Below are 26498 nucleotides of genomic sequence, written 5' to 3'. Positions count from 1 at the left end.
CCCATCATTACAGACACTTTCAGGATCTGTCACTGCAAAAGGAGCACCCAGACAATGCTACAGCACTGATGGGAGAGCCCTGGGGAGCCCTGCGGTGCTGACTGCATGACAAGCACTTCTCTGAAGGACAAAGGATGACACTGCGGATCTTTAAACCCAGTGCCAATGCTGTAGGTGGCTTCTCTCAGCATAACTGCCAAGAGCCCAGCACCTCTGAAGGGTGGAAAAAGCAAAAGAAAAATAATATTTAAAAAAAAAAAAAAGCAAAAGAAACCCCACTTTTCTGAAAACTGACAGCCTAACACAGCACAGAACCCTTTCCTTCAGACAGCAGCTGCCCTGCAACTCAAAGCAAAACCAGAGGGAGGGCACAGAGGAAGAACTCAGTTGGATGTGGAGCTCAGGGCCATGATTTAGCAGAGGGCTGTTAGAGTTAGGCTACTTTGGTTGGGTTGCGGTTGGACTCGATGATCTTTAAGGTCTTTTCCAACCTGAGCAATTCTGTCATTCTATTCTATGATTCCAGGTCTGTGCTCCTGGAACTCAGGCTTGAGCCAATTTCTCCAGATGATGGGTAAAATCCAAGGACATTTCCTATCACTTCCATTTAATTAAACCCTGCGATGTGACCAGACTGGGAAGTTGACACTGTAACTTTGAGCATGTGAAATGGTGAATATTTTTCCTCCATTAGGGATGACTGTTCCCACTGCCTTGTTCTCTGCCAAGAAACGCCTCTCTCACAGTACAGCCAACCCAAATTAACACACTATAACAAAGATACATTCCTTGGCAGGGAGTGTTTCCATGGGACCACCAACAGTCTCCCAGCCAACGCCGGACGCACCACAATTCAGGGAGAAGCTGCAAAAAAGCAGTTATGAGAAAATTACATGATGTGAACTCTGTGTGCAGCTCTCGATTTCCTGCCCACCATAATGAGAGAACTCCTGAAGTGTTATTTCCATATCTCCACCTGCTGTGAGACAAGATGCTAACGCTGATATGGAACCGCCTAGGAAGAGCCCGCAGCATAGGAATCTCGCTGCCTTTTTTATTTAAGTACCAGCACATCCCTTTCTGCTTTAGTTAGGGAAGGGACAGTGGAGACTGCCCACAAGTAGAGGAGGCCACAAGTCCTGCAGCAGGAATGGCTGTGGGGGATTTTGGCGGTGAAGCAATTTCATTCTCACTGTGATTAGGAAAAGATCTGTGAAGCAAGAGACAGAAATTAGCCCAGAACTCTCCAGACTTTCATTGCCTATGAACTGTAGAGGGATGCTATAGCCCCTGACAGCTGAGACCCATCTGCTATTGACACAAGATCATTTCTACGTGGGGACCACATTTTCAAAACATCTCCAAGATATTTATGGTCAATATTTTTCAAGAGATACGCGAGGAGGAGGCTTAGAAATCCTTTAATGGGAATTGCTCACGTTCCTCTTGTGCCATCATTTGAACACCCTCCTCTTCATATCCACAGAAGAAAGAGACAGGTATGAAAAAAATACAAACTAATTGAGGAGAGAAAGGCAGCCAGGCGAGGCCAGGGAAAGGCAGGGAGATGGCAATAGAGCGAGGTGTGCCAGGATGCTGCTCCTGGTTCGGGCACTGCTGAGCTCTACTCACCTGCCGGAGGCAGCAGTAATGCTGCTAACAAAGTAATGAAATAAATGTGTTGATGAAAAAGATAAAAATAAGAAGAAAACAGTTTGTGTTTCTTTTTGTGCCCTAACCCTATCCCTTTAGGCTGTCATTAGTTTATTTATTCACTATGAAGGAGTTACAGGCATGTGCCAGTGGAATTAGACAGCCAGAGGTCTTACCAGCTTAAACATGGAATAGACAAAGCAGATTGGTGCATGTAAAATGTGCATTTCATGTATAAACTTGGTACAAGTGACAGATTCACAAAAAAATGAACCAGGTTTGTTATTTCAAGTGACTAAAAATGGTTATCATCTGACATCTTGTGAAGCCAACGTGAAATTGCTTGGGCATCTCCATCCAACTCCTATGGGGCATCATCCACAAAAACTAATAACTACAATTGTTATAATAACTGTAGGAAACAGAAAATCCCTACAAGAAGCACAAATACTTCACCAGATATTACAGCCTTTTCTATGAGAGACTTGTACCTAGTCCTCAAAGTAAATTATCCAGAACACTAAGAGAAAAACAATGAAATTGCTTTGCTACAGGCCCTACTATTTCTTCCAAAGTTTCTTTTGTTATAGGAAATTGTGGATCAATTAGTAATTATTGATGCATTGTTTATTTCGTGGGCAGAAGAATGCTTGCAAGGCAGTAGGATGAGAGGCAACAGCCCTAAGCTGCACCAGGGGAGGGTCGAGTTGAAAAATTATTCTCCAAAAGAGCGGTGATGCGCAGGCACAGCTGCCCAGGGAATGGGGACATCACCATCCCTGGGGGTGTTCCAGAATGTGGGACGTGGTGCTTGGGGATGTGGTCAGTGGACATGGTGGGCTGGACATGAGGATCCTAGAGGTCTTTTCCAACCAGAACCTGAAAGGCATCTGAAAGCCTGATGCAAGATTGCAACTCAGCTGCCACACGGGAGCATTGCAGCAATGGTTCAGTGCAACGCGGCACCAGGCCCCTAAGCTCCCCCCCCCCTAAAGGAAATTGCACCTGTCAAGTCCTCCCCTACCTCACATTTAATGAAGGGAAAGCTAATCAATGAGCGCTTGGAGCTGCTGGTCTTTTCCCACGAGTCAAAAGAAAGAAGCTAATCTGCCACTCTTCTTTATTTTTTTAAAGCTCTTGTACACGTGATGCCTACTGCAGGGAAAATCTTTTATTCCCCGACGTCCTGTGTTAAAGAGCTTTTACAGAAAAGGAATCCAACAGTTCATTACTTCTATCTGCTCAACATACTTTTGACATAATTGTATTAGTGCCCAGTTGCAGGGCTTAAAAAAGGAAAGCTGAAAAGCAGCTTCTTGCCGTTGGTTTATTTATTTGTGGGAGTCCTGTTTGTGTACTAGAATACAAACCATGCTATTTGCAGTTCATATAATTTGTTTAATGCACTGCGTTCAAGAGGCCACCCGTGCTAATGCATCAAAGGAGTAAGCGGGTTACTCTCTCACTGCATTTAAGAAAGGAAAAGATCTACTTTCTGAGCCAAATCCCTCCTGTTGATACACTCAGCTCTCAGCAAATTCAAGTGAGCGAGGGAGAAGAAGGCGGCAAGGGGAAGGAGAGAGCCTGGGCACACAGCAATGAGGGGATACCAGCAGCACCAATAATGCTCACTTGGATGCCAGAAGCCCACTTCGTTTTCTCATTGCCTAAGTGCCTGTCTCCATCCTGGGAGCTCGATAACGCCGGAGGGAAGCGCTGCTTGCTGGAAGAGGTGCTACATTAGCAGCCCTCTCCAGCCATGGCCACAAACCCCCGTGTCTGACAAAGAAAATGCATTTCTGTTCTCTCTGAAAGCTATTTGACTCGGTAGGTGTCCACGCATCACCACAAGATGAATGACTGTTATGGCCATTACAAGTTGCTTTCATCTTCCATTCAGCTATAGAAGCTGGATGTCAATGCATTAATTACAATCCACAATGCCTGTTCATCACATTACACTGAAGTATTCAATAAACACCAATTAACATATTGGAGCCTTTCCACAAACACATCTTGCCTGACTTGGAGCAAATTCATAAAAACACATCTTTAAACCAAGTAAGGAGGAAAATAAAAATTCTGTAACAAATTTAGACCTGGGCATGCTATATTTTAGTAGATGACTGGTTGGTAAATTGCATTTAAAAGCAAAACAAGTCTATTAGCCCTGCCAGAAGATGCATTACGCTTCCCAACAGGCTCCAAACCACTCCATTTGTGTGAAACACACGTATGTTTGGTAGTTCATAACGCACTTACATCGGCTAACGGTGATACAAAACCAACAGCAATTAGTGCCAAAACAAGTGGAGATGTGCTCACTCACACAGTCAGTATTCATACCCATTTTATACCTTCTGAAGCCTGTAAATCAGGGCTTACATCTGGGGCTGGAGACAGACAGTGCTACAGCAGATTCTGGCACAAAGCTCTTTTTCTTACTGTAATGAAGTGCAACAGACTCTGATACCAGTGATGACCAAATGCAACCAGATACTATCAGTACTACTGAGACTACTTTGCTTTTTTGTTCCAGAGGAGTATAAACCCAATTTAGAGACACACGTGTATCAGCTACCAATAGGAAGGTTCACTCATCCCCAGCCGAGATGGAGTCACAGTCCAGGATGCAGTCACAGTCATCCTGTGCAGGACTTGCACGTTAAAGAAGAACATGCCAGCCTCCTCTGGATCATTACAGAAAGGGGATGCTTAAGAAAGAAGATTTGCTGTTTCTGATGCAGCAGAACTTCCTGATGTAAGTTAGGAGGGGATGAAGAGTTGGCAGCCATCAGCCTAGGAACACTGCTTTCTTCCAAGCAATTCAGCCCCATGGATTGCTCATTTCTAATTGTTATAAAGAGCAGGAAATGATGATTTTACACGTGGACTTACACCCATGAACAAGAAGACTGTCCTCAAGAGGAGCCCTCCCCTTGGGAAGCTGCTTTCTACCAGGGGACACAGCATGGCATTCTCCTATTTCATCATATGAGCATTAGCAAAAGTATTCCTTCCAGCCCCTGATTTTATTAAGAGTATTCAAGAGGTCTGTGCTAATGGAGATAGATTAGACAAGCAGAACAACATTAAGCCTGGACAGGCAGCAGCAGCGCTGTGTTTTCTCTCACCAGATTGCTACAGGCTCAGACTACAGCTCCCGAAATTTCATGGCAAAAATGATTTGTTTCTCCCCAGGCAAAGGGCTCCTTAGATCAATAGCCTTAGGGAGGTGAGTGGAATATAAAAGGCAGACATTCGTGCAGCAAAATTTTTAGGATTCTACCTGCGAGAGCTATCAAACAGCAGCCCTGTGACTGTATATTCAACATATGCAGATGACAGCTTTTGTTGTAAAGAGGAACGCAGGGGTGGTGGTGGCACTGCCTGAGCCCAGCTGATACATGGCACGAGTGGAAATGGATCCTGAGCCCTCAGAGCCCAGGGACAAACTAATATGCTTCCCCTTCATCCCCACCCCTCCTTTTTTCCTTTCTTTTTTTTCCTTTCTTTTTTTGCTTTTCTATGTGACCAGCAAAAGGGAAATCCAGGCCGGGGATGCAGATTTGGTCTTGGCGAAGTGGGGAATGATGGATAACCTCTGGTACGATGGAGCACTGCACAAAGCAGTATTTTCTACACAATTAAAATGAAGCATGCATGACATGGAAAACTGGGTCACAGAGCCAGACAGACACCCAGGGAAAGTCAGGCTGGGCCGCATCTTGTGCCCTGCAATTTCAAAACCAGCCTCTGCCTGAATGCAATTTGAGCAGCAGTTCCATCAGAGCAGAACTCTGCACTGAAATCACACAAAATCCAGGAAAGCCCCGTGAGATACAGCTCATGTTGAAGTACACCCTGAAAGCGTGTTTTGAAAGTTACCAACGTCTTTCAAGCTCTCAAATGTTCCATTTAATTTTGTGTTTCAAAAGCACCTATAGCTTTTGCAATCACAGCGTGAGGATATTTTTACTCTCCCTTTTCACCCTGCTCCTTTTTTGGTGCTTTGCTTTGGAATTAATGTTATTCCCATTCCCTTACGTGCTCCCATCTGCCCACCATACACCTGGGGAGGCTCAGGTTGAATATTAGAAAGAATTTCTTCTGAGGAGCAGAGAGGGGTTGGCACAGACAGCCCAGGGAGGAGGGGAGTCCCCATCCCTGGATGCATTCAAGGGAAGGGTAGATGTGGTACACAGGGACCCGGTTAGTGGGCAGTATTGGTGGTGGGTGGATGGTTGGACTAGATGATCTTAGAGGCCTTTTCCAACCTTAATGATTCTATGACTCCATTGCCTCTCCAGCATTTCCTTGGGGCTGCGATGAAAAGTGCTGCTGCATTTCAGCTGGGTCAGCATCAGTGGCACCTGCCATGTTTTTCTGTAGTCAGCTTTTCACGGTGAACAGAACGTCAACCAAAAAGAAAAACCACAGGCTGGCATATACTTAGCACGTTTCTTTTTTCTTCATGTAAATCACAGCCACAGATCCCTTCTGCAGGCAGCAAGTTCCCAATAGCACTGCTGGGATGCCCTAGTGAAGACACGGGGTCCGAGCATGGTGTAAAGTACGAGGTCAGAACCATCCTTTCAATTCAGCCTGTTCAATTTCCTACTGCTATTTTTTTCAGTTCCTATCAGGACATTCTGGATTTGTCAAGGAGATTTTCTCCTGTGAAGAACATGAAATAAAAACATCTCAGCTGTGGCTCTACATAAATCGTATCACTGCACTGGGGATACGGACTGTACTCAGTAATTTTCTGATGGCTGCTCTGGCATTTTGATTATAAAATTAGCACTGCAGCTCAGTAGCACTGTGTATCAATGCTGTATCAATGAAGCATGTGCTAAATGAAGCAGGAGCTGGCTGATGGACAGATCTCAGGGAGCAGTTCCCACTGGGGACTGCTCTAATGGGGCTGTTTCAGTGGCATCATGTGGAGCTGAACCTAAAAGGCACCATCAACTCCCAAAAACAAACACAACAAGAACTGAGGAGAAGTAGTGGCAGCCAACGGATCTGAGGCAGATGTTGGGAAACCTTACGGTTTCCTGGTTTACCTGGTGTAGGGAACCTGCTTTGGCAGGGGGGTTGGATTGATGATCTCTGGAGGTCCCTTCCAACCCCTACAATTCTGTGATTACGGTATATTAAGGAACAGTTTTGACCTTAAAATTCATGAATCGGCTGAAGCAGTTGAGGAAAAAAACTGGAAGAGCATGTGGATGGAGAAGTGATGCAAAGCATCCGTGAAAATGGGAGAACGGAACACACGGCAGTGTTCCTTAGATGATTTCACAAGGCAAACACAGCTCTAACACTCACTCACCATAATTTCCCTCATTTTTAGGAAAAAAAAAAACAAAAAACCACCGTATTTTTGCTTCATGACTTTGTTTCATTTGTTTCCCAAATTCATTAGAAAGACATTTGCTGAAAAAAAAGGAGTGACAGTGTGGGAAGTCTAGGTCTGACTTTCAGAAACCAGCTCTGCTTTTGCACGAATGGAACAAAGCCATAGAAAAGCCTGCAATTCCACATCCCCAGCTCACTGAAAATGCAAATCACCACATATAGATCTCGACCTGTGCGATCTGAAGGTGTGGATGCCACACTGAGGGGCTGTCAGTCATTTCATGAGCTCACCAACATTTGTATTTGCTGCTCACTGACGTAATTTTGTGTCTGCAAGCAACTGAGAATAGTGTTATTTGTGTGTAAGAGATTGCTTCAGTGAACATTGCTGGTACGGATCAAATCATTTTTTGAGAAATGGCATTTGCCTGGTTTTATGCGCCACTGAGTCACTCATAAGCACTTATAAATATTTAGATATTCTGCTCCTGCAAGAATGTGCGTAGACATTTGATACGGTTTGCACTACATCACCTCCGAAGCACAACTCCACACTGCAAATTCTTTCATTTAAAACCAAGATTAACAAATCAATGCACCCCGAGGAGCAGTTTAAAAGCACCGGGACGTTGTATTCTGGTGAGCTTTCTTTGCTATTCGTAGAGAATGGATTTCCAATAACAACTTGTAATTAGTTCATTTTCTCTTATTCAGTCATTATATATTAAGCCTGTTGACATTTTCCAGGCGGTATCTTTTGAAATGAGAGGTATTTCAAGAACTACTGGAGATTGGCAGTTCCCACCATGTGCACCACCAGGAGATGCTCTCTGCCTTAATCAGACAGCAATTCCTGACCAAAAGAACCCACACAATTATTCCAACCATGTCTACCCTACCAGAAATTTTCACTTTAGACACTAAGGTGCAGAAATCTAGCTAAATGGCTTACAAATTCTGCTTTTTGCCCCACGGTTAGCTTTTAGCTTATTTTTGCTGCAAGAATGCACTGCTACATTCATTATTCCAGAAACCCCCCCCAGAATTGCCATTATCCTCAGCAACACAGCTGCATGGGACCCCTCAAGGCAGCCTGGAGCTGCTCACATTGGCCAGCAAAGGAAAGCTCATCTTGTTCCCAAGCACTGCGGCACCCCAAACACCGCCGCCAACCCAAAGCACCGCCGCGCTGCTCTGCTTGCTGAGGCGTGTTTGAAGTCTGGATATCACATCGCTCACAGGAGAAACAAATCAATGTTGGTAAGCTAATGAATTATTTCCAACTCCGTAGCAATATCTGCAGCAACATGAAAGAAAAATCACATACAAAGGAGATTGCAGCCGAAGAGGCTGAGCGCGGTGCGCAGACTGTCAATATTTTTGGACTACGATTTGATCCTGTTGATAACTGACGCTATAATATTGCTAAAGAAAAAACCTCAAGCAAAATTTTATCTCACAATATAGTTGTCCAATATAATTAACTAGGCTTGACCAATCTGACTGGGAGATAGCAGCAACACATGTCCAACCCTACGTGCCACACCGACGGGGAGGACTGGGTTGTAACACACAGCCCTGGAATGGAACTCACAGCTGCAATTCCTGCTGGACACCTGGGCTGCCAGGCGGACGTGAAATACATTGATTGCAGACATTTCCAAACACACACGTTCCATTCTCTTCAAACATGAGTTATTTCTATCTTTCCTTAAGTCGTGAGAATAGAAGCTCTCCCACGTGCCCTGCATCTCCTGCTCCTTTCCCCAGGCACAGCTCTGCCTGTCCTGGCTGGCATGAAGCCTCAGTGTTTGGCTGACAGCTACAAAGCTCTGTCTCCAAGAATCACCCCTCAAAAATAAATCTGCTTTATACTCTGCTGTGCAGATTTGGCTCAGGAAGATGTCCAGAGTCAGGAAGGAACAGCCCCATGTGTCTTACTTACGGCGTCTGGAGCCCAACCCACTGCTGCTCCTCTACACTGGCACTGATTTACCCAACAGCCATGCCCAGCCCTGGATCCTCACTCCTTTTATTTCCTCACATTCACCCACAGTACATTGTTCACTAAGTATTAAGGCCAGTTCAACAAGGGAAATCTGAATTAAAGCAAAATCAGAGAACAGCACAAGCTTCTTACCAAGAGCACAACAGCACAATCACAAGCCAACACCAGCAAGTTTAGGAGTGAAAAGAGCACACTGATCCCACAGCCTCTTCTGCACTCATTCCTGCAGTAAATGGACGGTTGGACTGGGTGATCCTGTGGGTCTTTTCCAACCTCGGTGATTCTGTGATTGTATAAATGCATTTAAACTGTGTTTGTGTTCTTTAGATAACAGCACATCTCACAGCCAGCAGCATTTCCCTGCTGTCAGAACAACAGCCATGGGGTAGGAAGGATGCTCACAAAGGGCCTTTTCGTGCTCTCTGAGGTAGAGCAAAATGCACAGGCAAGCTGTCAGAAGGGCGTGCTGCTTAGGAGAGAGCCCTAGTTGGCAGTGAGCTAGAACTTAAGGGGATTTTATCATAGGGTTAATAGCTTCTTATTAGCTAAACAATGTTGACAAGATAAAGCCATTTTGATGGGATGCATGTTTTCCCTCTCTTTGACATATTTGTGTTACAAATGGACCTGTCCACATTGATGCTAATATAGATCCAGAAGATTACACTGATTTTCTCAGCTGGGCTTTCACATCTGCCAACCTGCTACTTTCCCATTAGGGAAGACAACGGGTAAGCCAAAAGTGACATGCCTAATTCTAATGACCTCCAGTCAGATACTGTTCCAGAAGTTATATCCAAACATCACTCATCTGAGTGTATTTAAAGCTCGACTCAGCTGGGCGGCGTGCTTGCCAATTTCCTTGACCATCTCCATGCTGATTAATTAGGTGCATGCACTGCTGTAGTACTGATATAAACGAAGCTTCTTATTTATTACTCATCTATTGAATCTTTTCTGAAAATATCAATAAGAAAACAGACAAGTACACTTAGTACTACACTTTCTATCTTTGGAACGTGAAAATCTTTGAGTTCATCATCTTAAAAATGAATTTCTTTTCATTACTGCCCTAATCCTGTTTATCTAATAAAACTTACTAATAAGAAATTAGAAGACACCTAAACTTGTTCTTTCCAGAGCTGCCAGGAGAACATTTAAACTGTCTCAGATGTTACTCATCGTGTACGAATGATTAGGATGATTTGGAAAGTGATACTTTAATCCTCTGCTAATAGATATTTCCATTCATCCTCATACACAAAAGGAAATTGCTAAAAATTGTGTTCTTGTTATTCAGGGATAAAAGAATTTTCAGAAAAAAATAGAATAAAGACGATACATTAGAGAGGGTTAGCAGGAGGGCTGCTATTTCTACCCTCAATCTGATACTCTGCACTGAGATGCGTATGTAATTGATTAGCGTGATTAGAAATGATTATTAAAAGCAGCACCTATTACATGTAGGAGTTGTAATGGTGAGACCAGGTTTCAATAAGGCAAGGCATTGCATTTCTTCTCACCCACACAGCTTTCATTCACTCTCAGCTGACCAGCAGGGCACAGAACCAAAGATGCCCTTTGGACCTGTGTGGGCCCCAGAGGGAGAAGATGGGTCAAAAAAAGGCAAGAGCCAACTGTGGAATGAGGAGGTACAATTCTGTGTCTCTGTAAGCTGCAGAAAGGCCATGGGAGTCAAGAAAATGAATTGCAGCTTCGAAAGTATAGCAAGAATGACAAATTGGAAAGCTCTTTGCTTCATCAAGGTCATCTTCAAACCTTTCCAAACTGCAACACCGCACCGGAGCGCGGCACGCTGAGACAGACCTAACGGAGGTTTTGAGAGGATAAATCAGATTGAGACTTCCTGATGTCACTGAATTCTGAAAGTCAGGTTCCTCAATTTGCAGAGCAGCCATCCCCACTGCTGGCACACAGAAATAAGTGACTTGGCTGAATTCTAAGCAACACAACGTGAAAAATGTGCCTGATGTTGTACTACAAAACTACTGTCAAGGGCCAGGGCTGCCTCATAATGAAGAACAAAGCTTATAAACATATTTTTGAGAAGTTGTTCCCAGACAATGCAATAAAGTAAAAAGCCAGGCTTTAACCAAGCACTGAAGTTCACATGCAGAATCCTGTAAAGTTTCCAAAGTTGCAAGCAACGTGCTTTGTTTTTTAATTGAAAACCAACGACCAATAAATGCTCTGGATAAAAGCAGGGACTCTGGGAAATTGAAAATAGAGAAACCTGAACTTTAGTTTCTTTTAATATTCAAAATCCTTTTGATAAATCCTCAATACGCCGTGCTTTTTTGCAGCAATACTTTCTGCAGTTTATTGATTATTTCCTCTGTTCCTGGGCTAATATTTTGTACCTGTCCTATTTTCATTGCCTGCTTAAAATCCACTGAACCAAGAACTCATACAGATGACTTGTGGAATTCAGCTTCAAGTTCCCGTGACTTTGAGAACGCGTTGATCCAAATACACTCCCAAATAACTGCATGTCAAACCTTTATAGCTGGGGTAACTCACTTGATCACCTTCTTAACGGATGAAGTTTTATGTTTTACTGTATATCTGCTGCTTTGAGTGTGCTGTGTTGAATTAAATATATATGTGGTTCAAATAGGTGCAAGGTGATTACTGGGGCTAGTCTGAAAGCACATCAAATGTTATTATCCAAAGTTGCTTTTTTTTAAATGAAAATCAAGCAAATTGAAAACCTTCTCTTTAGAAAGATGACGTTTGGCAAAAACAGCTTGTACATATTGTTTCCTCAGAGCTACTCAGGAGCCACACGCTCATGGCTACATACATGGCATTCCCCCAACATCTCTCAACAGCCACCAACAAGATGCCATCAGCCCAAAGCATGAGAAAATCCACAAGAACACCGAGTCCCACACGCTTTTGCCAACCTCCTGGCTCTTGCCCACCCTTTGAAGCACAGCAATCTTTAAAAACAAGCCTTACATGAAATACAAAAAGGGATCATCTTTGCTGACCATGCCTGGGCAGAGAGCACTGCCATCTCAGATATTCACACGCTTTCAACACTGAGGACAGACAGAAGCATCAGGACTTACGGAAGGCCGTGTAGAGCTCTTGCAGGGTCAAGCGCCCGTCGTTGTTATAATCATCAAACCGGAGGAGGTCTTCCAGCGTACAATCCAATAAATCACCTTCCAGATCCTCTTTCTTCATTACCTGCAGCAGAGAAAACGCTCAACCTCACTGCAAAGCTACAGTCGGTGGTTCTGAGTCACCCAGCAGATGCGCCATTAAATGACCCTTGGGCAGTACCCTCCTCTTCCTCCTCAGAGGGCCATGAGGATGGTCACAACTCAGCCCCCACCACCATGAAACCCTCCAAGCTGGAGCTCTGACTTGGCACAAACTTGGCTCGGGGTGCCAGCTGCTGGCACTGGTGCATGAGAATTCTCTGAATGCCTCTGAGCAGCAGAGGCTTTGGAGAACAGTACTTTCATAAGTCAGCAGATTAGGACCAGGTTTATAGGGCAAAGAGGAAAAAAAAGTATCACTCCACAAGCGCTTTCACCTTCCCCTTTAGGACTGGAACAAGCAAGAGATGATGGTATACTCAAAATGAACGTGTTTTTTCAGTTCTCAACAGTTTGTTTCTTCTGCATGCAAAGGATTTCACACATTCCACACGAAAAATGAAGAGAGATTTGAAAGTCATACATCCAAGTTAGCAAACAGTTAAACTCAGACCTAAGCATAATGAAAACAATGGCTTCTCTGAATTTATTGTGGAACATGAAGAAAACTCCTGAAATACTGCATGTCCCAGGCAGGAAGGCTTTTGCTGCAATCCAGAGACTCTCTTATTTACTCCTCTAGTCTTGGCCCATTATATTGAAGCAATTTAAAGCAATAATGCTAAAAAAAATGACCCTTCACCTAGCCAGTAAAAATGTTCAATAAAAGTGAGATCAACCATAACATTTGAGATCAATCTTCTAAAGATGGAAATTTCCCTTTGTCTATCTTTGTATTGAAAATTGATCAGCTTTTCATCAGACTACAAGTTTTTTTACTAGTCCTTTTGATTTAATGTCAGGAGACAAAAAAAAACAACACACAAGGCACTTCAGCTGCAATGTGTTCAGTGGATTTATGAATCTGACTAGAAAATACATTCAGGTTTTAAATGGAAATACCATTCCAATTACTACCTTTGTTAATAGATTTGTATACCCATGGCTGCAGGACAACATGGGTGCTTCACACTGCTGGGTCCAGAGGGAAACACAGCTCAATGGAATCCATTGGCAGTGAGGACACAGAGCGGGCTCTACACAGAAGGGATGGATCATCTGCTGTCACTATTTCTCTCAAAGCAATTGTGTAATGGACAGTAAGCAAACAAGCAAAGGCCCTCAACTGTGTCCCTGTGCTGGAAGCTACCTTGGCGCTGGACTGTCCTTGCTGCAGGGACTCTGCTTCCAGTTTCTCCTCTGGGACAAATCCCTCTGTACTGAGCCTCCTAAAGACCCCTTTCAGGCTTTAAAAATGACTGTTTTGTTTCTTGGGTTGTTGGGTTTTTTTGTGCTTTTTGTTTCCTGCAGCAGTGTGTGTTACCTGCCTCAGGTTGTTTCTTGCAGACAAGGTTATGGTGCTCAAGAGACTATTTTTCTTTTAAGTAAAACAAAGAAAATGCACAACAACAGCTCATCCAGCGGCCAGAGAGAATGAGATCACATGCCTCCCTGTGCACCATGCTCATTTTATCTGCCTCTACCCATGGGCAATAAAACTCCCATTTTCGGAGGAACTTTAAAGTTGTGGTGAGCTTCAGATTAAAAGAGCCAACACAAATCAGTCACAGATCTGCCTCTCAAGGCAAGAAACTTTCTCTTAAGGCTGTAACACTTAAAATTAAAAATTGCTCATTGCCTACAAAAATCCCTTGGAAGCAGAGTGAATAAGCCAGACAGGTGAAAGCAGATGGAAGTCATCCTGGCTTGGAGCTAAGAAGAAATATAGGCGGTGTGAGAGCCCCAGGGTTCAGGTGGTGCCCAGCACAGCCTGACCTGCCCACACTGCCCCAGTGGGGCCCACAGCACTGCAGCTCAGCTCAGGATTAAAGGCATCCCCAGCCCCTCTGCAATCAGCATTACCTGGTGTTGCTTTGTCTTTTGAGAGGTGCTGGCACTTTGTCAGCCTTTGCGTGTGCACAGAGGACGTGTGGCTGAGTGGGCTCCAGCTGAGGGCTGGACTTTGTCAGTTCATTACATTGCAGCAAGCAACAGAGCTGCAAACACGTTTACTGAGTTTGATGATATAGTTAGAAGAATTAAAAAAAACCTAGCAGCCAATTCCTTTGCTTGCTGTTGCGCCTGGAGCCCTCTCTGTGCTCTTTCTCACACTCAGATGTAACTGTGCAAAAGCAGGCTTTGAATTCAGAGAGAAGTGCCTTCTTATCCCTACCCATGTCTTTATAAGAGATCACCGAATTCAGATGAAGTATTGTATACATTCATAGCTCAGATCTAAGGGAATTTATGCTGACACTTTGCATTGTGCAGGCAGGACTGTGCATCGTGTCAACAGCATTAGGATTAAAATTCAGAGCAAATCCATTGCAAATGGTCCTGCTTGGGGAGCAGCAAGCTTGCACTGTCCTCATAGAACATAGAGAACCACAAGAGCAATGTGGGGACACTCTATAGAACATAGAGAACCACAAGATCAATGTGGGGACACTCTCCCACATCTGGTGTAGTGCTGCTGCTCATATTTATAAGGCTGCTTTGTCAAATTTTCACACTAAGAAAATAAGTTCAGGACACAAAGTAATCAGCAGAAGTGCCTGCGCTGGTTCACTTTACCAATTAGATGAATTCCAACAGCACAGCAGGCCCATAATTAGAAATAACAGTTTCTTCAGGCTCTCACCTTTTCAAATGTTATTAGGATCAGCTAATCAAAATTTCACTATCTGCCTCAACACCCTGGCAAAATAAACCTCTTAAAAGTATTCTGACTTTACTGTCGTGTCACCATACGATCCAGAAAAGAGGAGGAAGAAGGAAAGGATTTCTTCCTAACTTACATAGAATCAAAAGCTACCTGGAAATGTCGGAGATGATTGCTAGCAGTGAGGATTATCAGCTATTCTCAGGAGCAAGGATGATGCTGGAAAACTGCCATGTTGTTGTTGTGGATGATCACCGAGTGTTGGACACCACACCGGAGATGCAGAGGCAGACGTGGGGGCTGCAGCATCACTGCTCCCCCCTGCTGTGGCACAGCCAACCTCTCCTTTCCAATGAGAAACACAACCCACTCCATTTGCACCCAACAAAGCACCCACCTGCGCCAGCTCCGAGCTGCTGAGGTGCCCATCCCTGTTTTCATCCAGGTGCTGGAAGAGCTCCTCCACCAAAGCACGTTTCTGGGCAGCCCTGTCGGCGGCTGGGTGGCGCGGTGGGGCTGAGCGCTGCGCCTGCAGCTCCAACACGACGCCCTTCAGCCGCCTGTAGCTGGCCATGGTGCACGTGTCACCTGGAAGAGAGGGAAGGAGGGATGCGTTACTGCACAGGGATCCTTTAAGGGATTCTGCTTCTGAAGCAATGATAAATATAGCAAAGCCAAAGCCGGGCTGTCTGCACACACGGCACCGCGCCAGGCTGCGCCTTGCAGCTCCTGCAGTGGTCATCCTTTGCAGGAGCTGACAGTTTGGCTGAGCCCTGCTGTCAGGGCTGTCTCCAGAACGTTGCCTTGCAGATTATAGGGCTTTGCTAACAGACTTCCATACTTAGCTTTGCAATCCCCACCCATATCAAATTTGCCCCGCATTTGTCTAAATATCATCAGTCCAGTGATCACAAAGTGAAAAATAAATCATAGGAGGCTGATTTGAGACACAAACACTCCAGTGTCACCCTATGCAACACATGGGACTAACCCTTTCGGGTTAAATGAGGCACGAAGCGCATAGGGACAGCAAATACATCTCACTCTCAAGGTGTTAGAGCATGAGGAAGCCTCAGACACAGCACAAGGCTCTAGGCTGGTGGGGAAGGATGGTGTGGAGCAGCCTGCTGCCTGCAGTGACACTGCATGCTGCCACAGCCACCTCCCTCGACCCCTGACCAGGGAAAAACATCATGATCAGTGAGAAGCCCTCAAGCCGCTCGCGTTGAAGTGACACCAGCCTGGCTAGAGCAATGAGACCAAACCTTTGTGACCCTGAAAGCTCCCGCTGTGCTCGCGGCTGCCAGCAATCCTCTGAGCAGTGCTCTGCTCTGATTTAAAGGCATCCTCTTAGACAGGAAGCTGACCCACGTGCCCGGAGCACCGAAAGCGTTATTGCCCTTTTCTGCTCTACTGCTCTCTGGCAAAGCTTAGCAGAATGAAGTGCGGCCGCTTTCCTGTTGGTGCAGATCTGTTTGCTTTAGTGCAAAGCACAGCACTGCCCGCTGCTCCTGCTAGATGCCCTTTTCTCTGTGCTTCTGTTCTCTGCATCGGCAGTTTTGAAACAATTCTATTTCAGCTCTCATGCTGGACTAAATCTGAGGGGTCTCTCCACTCTTTAAGGGACAATGTTCTTGCAGATCAGTTCCCCAAAGACTTCAATGTTATTCCTCTGAAAAATAACAGCAGGTTGTCATACTGACCGCCAGCCTTCCTGTCCTTTTATTGCTGAGCCAACATCATTTTTGGACCTCTTGTCCCACTACAACTGAAACCCAATTAAAATTCCAGGTGGGAGGCATTTCTCTGATAGCAAACCCACCTACTGGCAAGATTTTTTCCCCTTTCCTATTTAATGCTCATAGCTTCAAAAACATCATGACTTGAGAAGGTAGAAGGGGACAGAGGGGCCAGAAATGCACCCGCCATTGGGGTCAGCACCGTGCTGCTTTTCTGTGATAACCACACAACCAGGCTCACTTCCCATCCTGAACTCAGACCCTTCTGGGCTCCTCACTGCCCAGCGATACTGAGCAGCCGTAACATTTTTCCTTCTCTCTTAAACAACCACCAAAGATCTCAGTTGGAGATCAATCCCATGGAAGAACAAGGCTTCTCTGCAACTCAGTTGCTATCACTCTTGTTTATTTGTTTTGCCTTTCTCCCTGCCCCCATTTGATAGCTATCCTGAAGGTGGCAAGAAGTGCCTTCCTTACAATCATGTACTTATTTAAAAGAAATTTTGATTGCCTTCTCCAGTGCAATCACACAATTTTGCAGTCTTGTCAGAAATACGGATTTAGCTACTTCAATAATTGCTTTTCTCTGAGATGAAATTTTCCTTTCTTTCCAGTCAAATCTTAATTCTATTCTAAGATGTATCTTAGGCTAATGAAGACAGAGAAAACTATTCAGTTTGCTTCCCACCTTATTCCTGCGTGGTGCTTCCCATTTGGATGCATCACAATGCCCACGGCTGCATTGCCAAGAGGGAAGAGATAATGATCTTCACCCCCATGCTCTATCCACATGTTGACAACAAAGATTCCCCAAAACTGTTCTTCCCCAAAATGCACAGGCTCACATGGCTGCAGGACAGCCCAAGGAGCCAACCTGGGGACTTGGAGAGGGATACGGCTGTCACCTCCAGGCAGATGTGATGTACATAAAGAGTGAAATAAAGGAAACTGGAGGGAAGACAGAGCTGGTGGCAGCCTCAGCAGCACACCCCAAATGCTGCTCTGTGTTCACATCAAAACATTTTCCTCCATAACTGCAATGGCTGCTGTCAGGGACCAAGCAACCAGCCCAGCCCATCCCAGCAGCAGGGTAACACCAGACCACCCCCCACATACAGCAAGGGAAGCCAGCAATAACACAATTACACCTATTTAAAATATCAGCTCTGTTTCACATTTCACTGACGCAAACCACAGCTCTGCCCCAGCTCACACTGCTCCAAAACCTCATCATCTTCCCTTTCCCCTGGAGAAAACAGCGCTGCTCAGCTCTGCTGGACGCCGTTCCCTCAGCACCTCTTAGCAGCACAGAGGTGACAGCTCACACCTCTGGCCATCCTCCCCTGCCACCTGTGACACCTGAGCCTGGCAGTGATGCAGAAGCAGTTCCTTCAGGACAAGGCACATATTGGCATTCGGCAGCACACAAAGAAAAGAGAAAAAGCAGTAAAGTTCTGTCACAGAGGTGAAAGATTCCTCATTCGTGCTCGTTCAGTGGAAGTAAAAGATTGATGAGAAAATGTGCTGAGGCTTATATATGAAAGTGCATATAAATACTTAAATAATTTATATATTTAATCTCATTATAGCAATAATAATAATAATAATAATAATAATAATAATAATAATAATAAAAACAACACGGGGGAAAAACATTCCTAGTCAAAGGACATGTTCTGTCTGACCCAACTTGTCAGTACACCTGGCCAAAGCACTGGTTTCATTGCCATCCTTGTGTGGGAAGTCAGACCCACCCACACAACCTGGACCTGATGCTCCTCTAAAAGCAGTGGGAAGGCACTGCAGAAGACTCATTGCCTCTGCCCTCCACCAAGGACACACGTAGGCAGCTTGGATCGTTTGGCAAGCCAATGCTAAGGTTAACCAGGTTCTCCTGTTATAAAGCTCCTTCCCGTTCCTTACCAGACATTGCTCTCTTATCCTTAATCTAGCCATCTTCCCTGTGGACTCAGTTCATAGTCCTTTGGGGCTGTTGTACAGGTCCTGCAAAGCACAGCTCAGTGCTTTCTCTCCTCCCCAGTCCCAACTCCTGCTGTCAGTGACACTTATAATCTTCTTACACCGTGCCCAGGATCCACCAGCTTTATCTGCTAAATACTCTCTTTAAGTTTCTTGCAGCACTCCTGTCTCTTCTATGTTTCCTGTTCTTTCAGGTATTATAACCACAGCTGCTACTTGAATCACAGAAAAATCATCTTCATGCCCTCTCACTCATTCCCATTCTTGTCTGTGCTTTGCTAAGTGCCTCCAGCAGTTTCCTTTGCAACATGAGCTCAGCGCTAGCCACTGACTGCTCTCCCTGCTGGTGTCTCTCGGTGGGGTTTCCTTGTTAGCACACCCCGGGCACTTGGGCTCTGTTTGCAATTGCTGTCCCCACAGACCCCAGCACTGCCTTGTTTGGAACCCAGACTCTCAGCCTGCACACCAGGAGCTGCCTCTGCTGCTTTTGTTGCAGCACTTCTTCCCTTCTCTGTTTCTGAGTGCTGGAGATGTCTCTGCGTGCAGCCCAAGTGCCCCCTGCTCCCATCTGTACCACCTCCAGGTGGAGAACCTGCCGGCTGCACAGCTCTGGGATGAGCTGAAAACTGCTTTTCTACTTCCATGCCTTAAACTGGGTCTCTGCACACTTGATCATCTTTTTCCACTACTTTGTATAAGGATCGGTTAGGAAAAAAAAAAGTCACGCAAGTTGTTTTTCCATCCGTAAGCACGATCCCAATAGGATTTATTCTGCTGACTGCTGAAGAAGAGAGCTCTAGGCACACTGCAGACACTTGATCTCAAAACTAAGATGCTGATCTGCTAGTGCAGGGCTTTTTTTTTTTTTTAAAGTTAATAGTGTTAACAACGTGTAATACCACGCCTTCAGATCTCAGCTTAGGAATTTATTTTAAATTGAAAGGGAAAATGGAACAAAAAAGGCTGCTTTCTCCATTCCAAGAGACTGCATCACTGCTTTTGATGGCCCCTCTGCTTTTTGAACAAGAACCTAATTTGACACAAACGCTTTGTACGACAAACAGGAGCCTTCCCTGGGATGAGCTGCATGCTTGTTGCCCAGCCGTAGGATGCCCTGGGCAGCGCTGCCTTTGTTCCCAGCACTCTGCTGGAGGTCAGCCCAGATCCCTTCCGTAGTCTGACATCCTCCTTTACAGCCCTAAAAAGAAAACGCTGGTGACTTTCAAACGACCCCTGCACAAGGAGCAGCTCCTGGGATAAAACTTCAATATACCAGGCTCAAAAGATGAGGATTTCTGATTTATTTCTTTTTTTTTTTTTTTAATAAAGACATGAAACATCCTCTCAAAGCACCCACTGCCATCCCCACACCTGGCTGGGGGGGCTGGCAGCGCGGTGGTGCCCCTGGGCAGGGATCCCAGTGGGTCCCCAGCCATGCTGGAAGCCCTCAGCAAAAACAAGCCCTCTTATCTCTTTACGGCGCTTCCAGAACCAGTGAAGCCCGGCCCTGTTTGTATTGAAAAAGAAAAGAATGACAGGCAAAGAAAAACAGTAAGACAGAAGAAAAGAAAGGGAAAAAACAGCGTCTCAGGGTCTGATTGCCAAAGTGTGGCCAATAACTGTCACATTTACATGCTCTGCTCACCCCGAGCAATTCTGTTTCTTGTTCTGTTTTGCTGCAGCTACGTAATTCGTCCTGTTTAGCACTTCTGTATGCTTTGGCAGATAAAATATTGATCAGCCTGCCAAGAAACACAGAGTGCCATTCTGTTTTCATGTCAGAACTCTGTAATGAACTGCATTTATCAAGACCATCCTCTCTGTGAAAGGTCAGTGGTGAATGTGGCTAAACTGTGATGACAGATCATTAATCCAGTTCCCTCAATAATTGCCCTCTTTAAGAATTTTACTGCTGGTTTCTGTGAATTGCAGTGGGATTCGCAGGAGGATCCCTGCCTGATCTGAGCCGAGGCAGATAACAAAAGAAACAAGGCCGGGGATTTGCTGTCCTTCACAGGAATATGGCAAAAATTGAATAAAAACAAAAGTCAGGTGATGAAATGCAGAGCTTCCTTTGACGGGCAAACTTCTCTCGCTGTAAAATATTATTTTGCAGGGTGCTTTACAATGTGATGATTGCTAGAAACAGCAGTATTTCCTTAAATAAAAACAAAAAATGATATGCATATATATACGTACAGATGGGGGGAAGAACTCCCTGAGAAAGCTCTGGTAAGAAGCTATTCTGCTAACAATATTAAAGTAACTTATTGAGCACTCTGATCTAGCTGTGGATGTCCCTGTTCACTGCAGGGGAGTTGAACTAGATGGCCTTTAAAGGTCCCTTCCAACTCTACGGATTCTGTGATTCTATGATACAGCAGCAATCCCATGGTCCCCAGCATTGAACAAACCTAACACCTCCAGCACTCTGTGGAGGATGTGAGCCCCACAGAAGCTGCACTTGGGCGCAACCACAGCTGGTGCCAGCAGTGCTCCATAGAACCCAGTACAGAATCACAGCATCATGGAATTGTAGGGGTTGGAAGGGACCTCCAGTACAAAAGCACAGTGGTTGTTCAAATCCATGCTAAGCACCAAGCAGGTGACAACCCACACATGTAGCTCTATCAAACCTCTTCTGACCTGCCAACCCCCATGGGGGACTCCCCTCCAGACCACCAGCACCACTCAGGACCACCTCCCACCAACGTGACCTCCAGCAGTGCCAGTTCTCAAAGCCACACTTCACTGCCACCAAGAGCTGCTGGGAGCAGGAGGCACCACAGGGTCATTGTGTCTGACAGCTCCCCTTTCACCACGCTGGCTGTTTTTGGCTGTTCCTAAGGCAGTTTGCTAGCACTGGGAAGAAATTCAGTGTGGGATATGGGGGCACATGTTTTCTCATGAGATGGTTACCAAAAACACCATCTGTGGGCAAAGTTACAGGGATTTGAGAAAGCCTTTTTTCTTCCCCAAGAGTCCATCCTTTCATATGCTTTATTCAGGCTTCGTGTGGCATTGTTAGAAGCATCAGAAAAGGACTAAACTAAAATGTTATGGGATACAAATTTATTTATGAGCGTAGCTCCTTAATTCTTGTGCTGTTTACAGCTAAATTGCCTACCAGCAATGACCCATTTTCATGCATACCAAATGGAAGTGCCTGCATGCCTAAACTGAGAAAACGTGGTCCCCAAACATCAGACTGATGAATCTGAGAACGATGAGTTTGGGAGTATGGGAGCTGTTGGCACCTGCAGCCCCATGGCCCATCTGACCTGGCAGAGCAGATGCATACAGGGACAGGAAAATAAAAGGTGACTTCAGTCCCTGTAAATCCCTGTTCCTCCGGGCCAATTTTCTGCCTCTATCTTCCTCTCCCTCTAATTGCTCTGTTTTGCACGTGCATGGAGATGCCAGAGGGACCTCCCTCCTGCTTCTCCTGAGTGGTTGGAATGAAGGAAAACCCTTCTCTCTTCTTGTGAAAGTACATGGACAGATCCCATTCTGAGTGCTCTGCCTGCTAATGAGCAGCTCACTGCACTGAGAAGCATACTGAAAAAGCTGGGTGAGATGCAATGATTGCCCACAACGCAGAGACATCTGTGACTCTTGAGCCCCCTGTATACACACACTGATTTTCATGGGCTGGAAGCACTGCGCTTGATTGAAGACATTTCAGATGAATAACAATTAACCAAATTTTAATCCAACCAGTCACATCAGCCATTTGACTTTTGCTTGTTCAGAGGATGCTCTGTATAAAACAGCAAGCAGGGCTCTGCAGCAATCATGCTGCAGGTAGCTACACTGCAACATCCCTTGTCTGATAATGACACAACAGCATCTTGCTGCCACTGAAGAGTACCAATGACCGTGATCTTGATTAGCAGCGAGCAAAGAGCGAGCTGAAAGCTTGCAGGCAAAGCTGGCCCATAACACTGTGCTCCCATTGCCGCACCGCCTGCCCATCTGCTCTGCTCATAGCTGTGCCCTCCAAGCCTGAGGAGCACCTCCTTTATTCCTGATGTGAATTTACAAGTTAAGTGAAACTCTGTGAAAGTTCCCACCAGGAGGAGCAGATGTTTAACATCATGCAAATTCGTGAATGTTGGCAATCCTTTGGCTGCTATTGCTGAAAAAAAAAATCAATTAACAACAAAAGCCAAAACTTACTGCTTATCTTAGGGATATGTTCCAGTTAATAAGGTGTACATTTATCAGATATCTGTATATAATCTCATTGCAACTGGGAGCTCACGGAATATAATCACAGAAATGGGATGGGATATATTACAAAGTGATAGCATTAAAAATTAGACATTTATGACCTGGGAAAGCTAAAACTCGCCTCAGCATATATTTATTTCAGCATCTCATTTTACAACAAGAGAAAGCACCCATCTACTGCTCTGTGAGCTTTGAAAACACATTCAGAACTGGTAATGTCAGAACATGAATTCACCACTCTATGAACAAGAACTATCCCAATCTTACTCCCTCCCAAACAGGAAATGCCCACATGAATGTGCACCTCAACCCCAAATGCACAGCAGCATCCCAAGCCAGGAATTTCTACACACTGCAGCAGGGCTGTGCTCTCGGCCCCACAGGACATCGCTCCCAAAGAGGCACTTGGGCAGCATTCCCAAAGACTCACTTTGCACAGCAGTGTAACTAACAGCAGTGCCTGAGCCGGGAGAGCTTTCTATCTGCTGCCATAAGCAATCCAGGCTGTTCCTGATGCTGCTTTAATCGTTCATTGCCTACAGAGCGTTGGCTTTTATTTTCTGTTACAAATCAAAAATGTTTGTCAAGCCCCAGAGAAGCAACAATGCCACGGATATGGAAGCACATACATAGGAACACAGCACGAAGGCACGTGGCTCAAAGCGACCCCTGCACCGCTCAGCCCAACCACGCACAGAGCACAGCCCAGTAACAGAAAGCAGGAGCACATCAGCCACAACTCCCAGACAGAAAGCTGGTGGCGTCCACCGAGCAATTCATTAAGAGCACAGCCTGCTCTGCTATGTGCCTGTCCCACCACCTCAGCTAGGTATGCGTGGACCACTCTGTGCCTGTCCAGTGCTCTCTCACATCGCATCATCTTCAGACTGTACTGCTCTCCCTCGTGAAAACAATTCAGCTACATTAGCCACGTGGCACCCCGAGCTGCAGGCTGCGTGGGGAGAGAGGCAGTGCCACACAACTGACTGAGATCAATAACCTCAGATGCGGTTATCAACAAAGGACTGCAGCTCCGTGTATGGACAGAACTAAAGCAAGAGATGGAGAAGAAGTCAGAAAGGAAAAAAAAAAAAGACAGCAGGGAAAAAAAAGAGGAAGACTTGTAATCACTTCTTGTTGCAACACATCTGTATACAGACGCCAGTTTGCATCTGCTGCTGTGCTTTAATTTTAAGTCTTGCGCCGGAGAATGCTGCTTTTTAAATGGAGGGAATTGATCTGGTAGGATATGAATGTTTGAGGAGCATTCCTTCACTGACATAGAAGCCAAATTTTCTTGAGCGATTAAAAAAATAACAATTAATAAGAATCGTTAAAAAACAAACAAACAAACAACAAACCAATTCCCTGCAGCCATTTGAAGCACCTGGAGGCAAAATCTATGGCACATCGACTCATGTCACTGAGTTAGGGCAGCTCAGCTCCCTGCAGCAACAGCTGGCCATCAGCTGCTCCCCCCAGCAGTGACACCAAGCAGCTCAGTCCCTCAGACCCCATCCTGCTGCAGCCACGAGCAGCCCAGAATTCCCATATGGAAAATGTCAGATATCCCATAATTCAAATGAACCAAATGGGCTTTTTGTTAAATAAACGGCTACTTCAGCTGCTGATGCTCTGCAACCTGCTGCTTGACATTTTTACAGTCCCCCACCTTGTTTCTATTAGAGGAAGCAAAATTGGCCAGATTCCTCTGGGATGTAACCAACACTCACTTTCTTACAGCTGACTGGCACACCTATCAAGCATTTCCAGATAGCAAATGTATTATTTTGAAGCTCTAATAAACCTTTAAAACCCTCTGGCACTAATGTAAATTTTACTGACGCTGCCGTGCTCTGAAACATTTACCTTTCTAACCAACTCACTGGCTTCTCTGCTCCATCTACTCCATCACTCTGCATTAGGGATGAGCCACACACACCTGGCTGAGCCACCCCTTACAGCCACCACGGTGTGCCATCTGTGCATGGGATGAGTGGCCCAGGGCCTGGTCGACTTCAGGCTGCCCCTGGTGATGTGAGGAGTCAGCAGCTTGGGAAGATGCCCTGGTTGTGTTGATCTTCTTCATTAGGTATTCATTAAGCAGCTCTCCCCACTCCCTTGCAGGGGGGGGATTCTCGCCTCATAACCACCAGCATTTGGAGGATTGGTTGCTGGTGGGATACACTTCCCCACCCTGCACTTGAACCACGAAGTTCCTGAGCTCCCCTTGCTAAGTAACGAAGGACTATGCGATTACAGCAAGCAGAGTATTTATTATTGTTAAGGATGCGTGTAATGGTCTGATAATGATGTGCTGTGGCTGTTGTTCAGCTTGTCATTAGGAGACCTCTAAGGCAACTCATTAGTAGATCGTAACATACACCCTCCTAAAGGGCATTATGGCAATTATAAAACACTGACTTCTAAGGAGGAAAATGTGCACAAGGAGGGAGAAAGTACTTCTAGCATAAAATAAAAAAAATAAAGAGGAGTAAGAAGTTTCACATCAAGCTCTTAAATGATCCCAGCAATGACAGATCAAAGGGCAACATTTACAGCACAATCATACACTGCTCCAGAAATCAAGAACTCAGGAGAGCCTCCTGTGATGGACAGTCATGGCTCACCACTTAATTATGGGAATTCCTGACTCAGTCAAGTATTAAATCGGATCATTTCCATGTAGCAAAGTGCAGAGGAGGACTCTGACACCTAGCAAACCCACTGACTACAGCACTCTATAGGCTCACCATGACCCATCCACACCAAAGCAGCTGCAGCACTGCACTACAACCCGAGAGCAGCAAAGAGAAAAATACAGATCTATGTATTGAACCACAATTTCCAACACTACAATTTCCATGCTGCTCCTCCTGTCCTCTCCCATTAGAGACCAGGCAACAGGAACAACTAGATTTTTATTTCTACTTAGAACTTAGGCACGAGGAGTAAATACAGCAGATCAAGAAACAGAATGAATAAATAACAACTCGCAAATACAACAGGCTGAATTTCAGGGATGAACACTCCTGTTTCCATGTGGGACTTTTGATTTTTTCTCCCTCAAGCGCTGCAATGATAGATGATGAATGGGACAGCATTTGAGCACTGGAAGTGCTCTGCTGCTGACAACGCAAATAACCCTTCTGCGATCCAGGGCACCAATTGTGGAGTAGATCTGCTGGAGGCCTGTCAAGATAACAACATCCCTGCTCCGAACCGTCGGCAGCAGGATTTTTCATTATATGTCACTAAAGTACAGAGGGAAGCTTCTTACTGTAAAAATAAGAGGATGAAAACATGTTTTTCCTGAAGATTTTCAACACCAAGAGTGACAGATATTCCGGGGTAAAGCACGAGTGACAAATCGCTGTGTTGTGATCTGCTAAAGCACTGCACTGAGCCTGTGCTGGGAAGGAATGAGCATGGTTTTAGGGCTGGGATGCCAGCAGCAATGGCTTCCAGGGAGCTGCCTGCCAGATGGCAGCAGTTTGGGGCTTCTGTCCTCGCCCCACAGAGCCTCAGCTTGTGCTCTGCTCTCCAAGGTCCACCAAAGAAATGGGCTC

At 45.3% G+C, this 26498-nt stretch overlaps 1 protein-coding gene across 6 annotated transcripts in view; it reads right to left on the bottom strand.

Annotated features, from left to right (window-relative positions):
- FSTL4 (follistatin like 4) overlaps positions 1-26498 on the bottom strand; it is a 188470-nt gene that overhangs the window by 74214 nt on the left and 87758 nt on the right. For all 6 annotated transcript variants that reach the window (XM_048960272.1, XM_048960271.1, XM_048960270.1 and 3 more), the window contains 2 exons: positions 15375-15565; positions 12121-12241 (listed from right to left, as the gene is read on the bottom strand). In XM_048960272.1, the coding sequence (XP_048816229.1) occupies positions 12121-12241; positions 15375-15565 (312 nt within the window). The remainder of the gene's footprint in view (positions 1-12120; positions 12242-15374; positions 15566-26498) is intronic.

The sequence above is a fragment of the Lagopus muta genome, chromosome 14 (genome assembly GCF_023343835.1).
Source record: "Lagopus muta isolate bLagMut1 chromosome 14, bLagMut1 primary, whole genome shotgun sequence".
Taxonomy (NCBI): Eukaryota; Metazoa; Chordata; class Aves; order Galliformes; family Phasianidae; genus Lagopus; species Lagopus muta.
The sequence above is the reverse complement of the archived record's forward strand: the minus strand, read 5'-3'. Positions and strand labels throughout refer to the sequence as shown.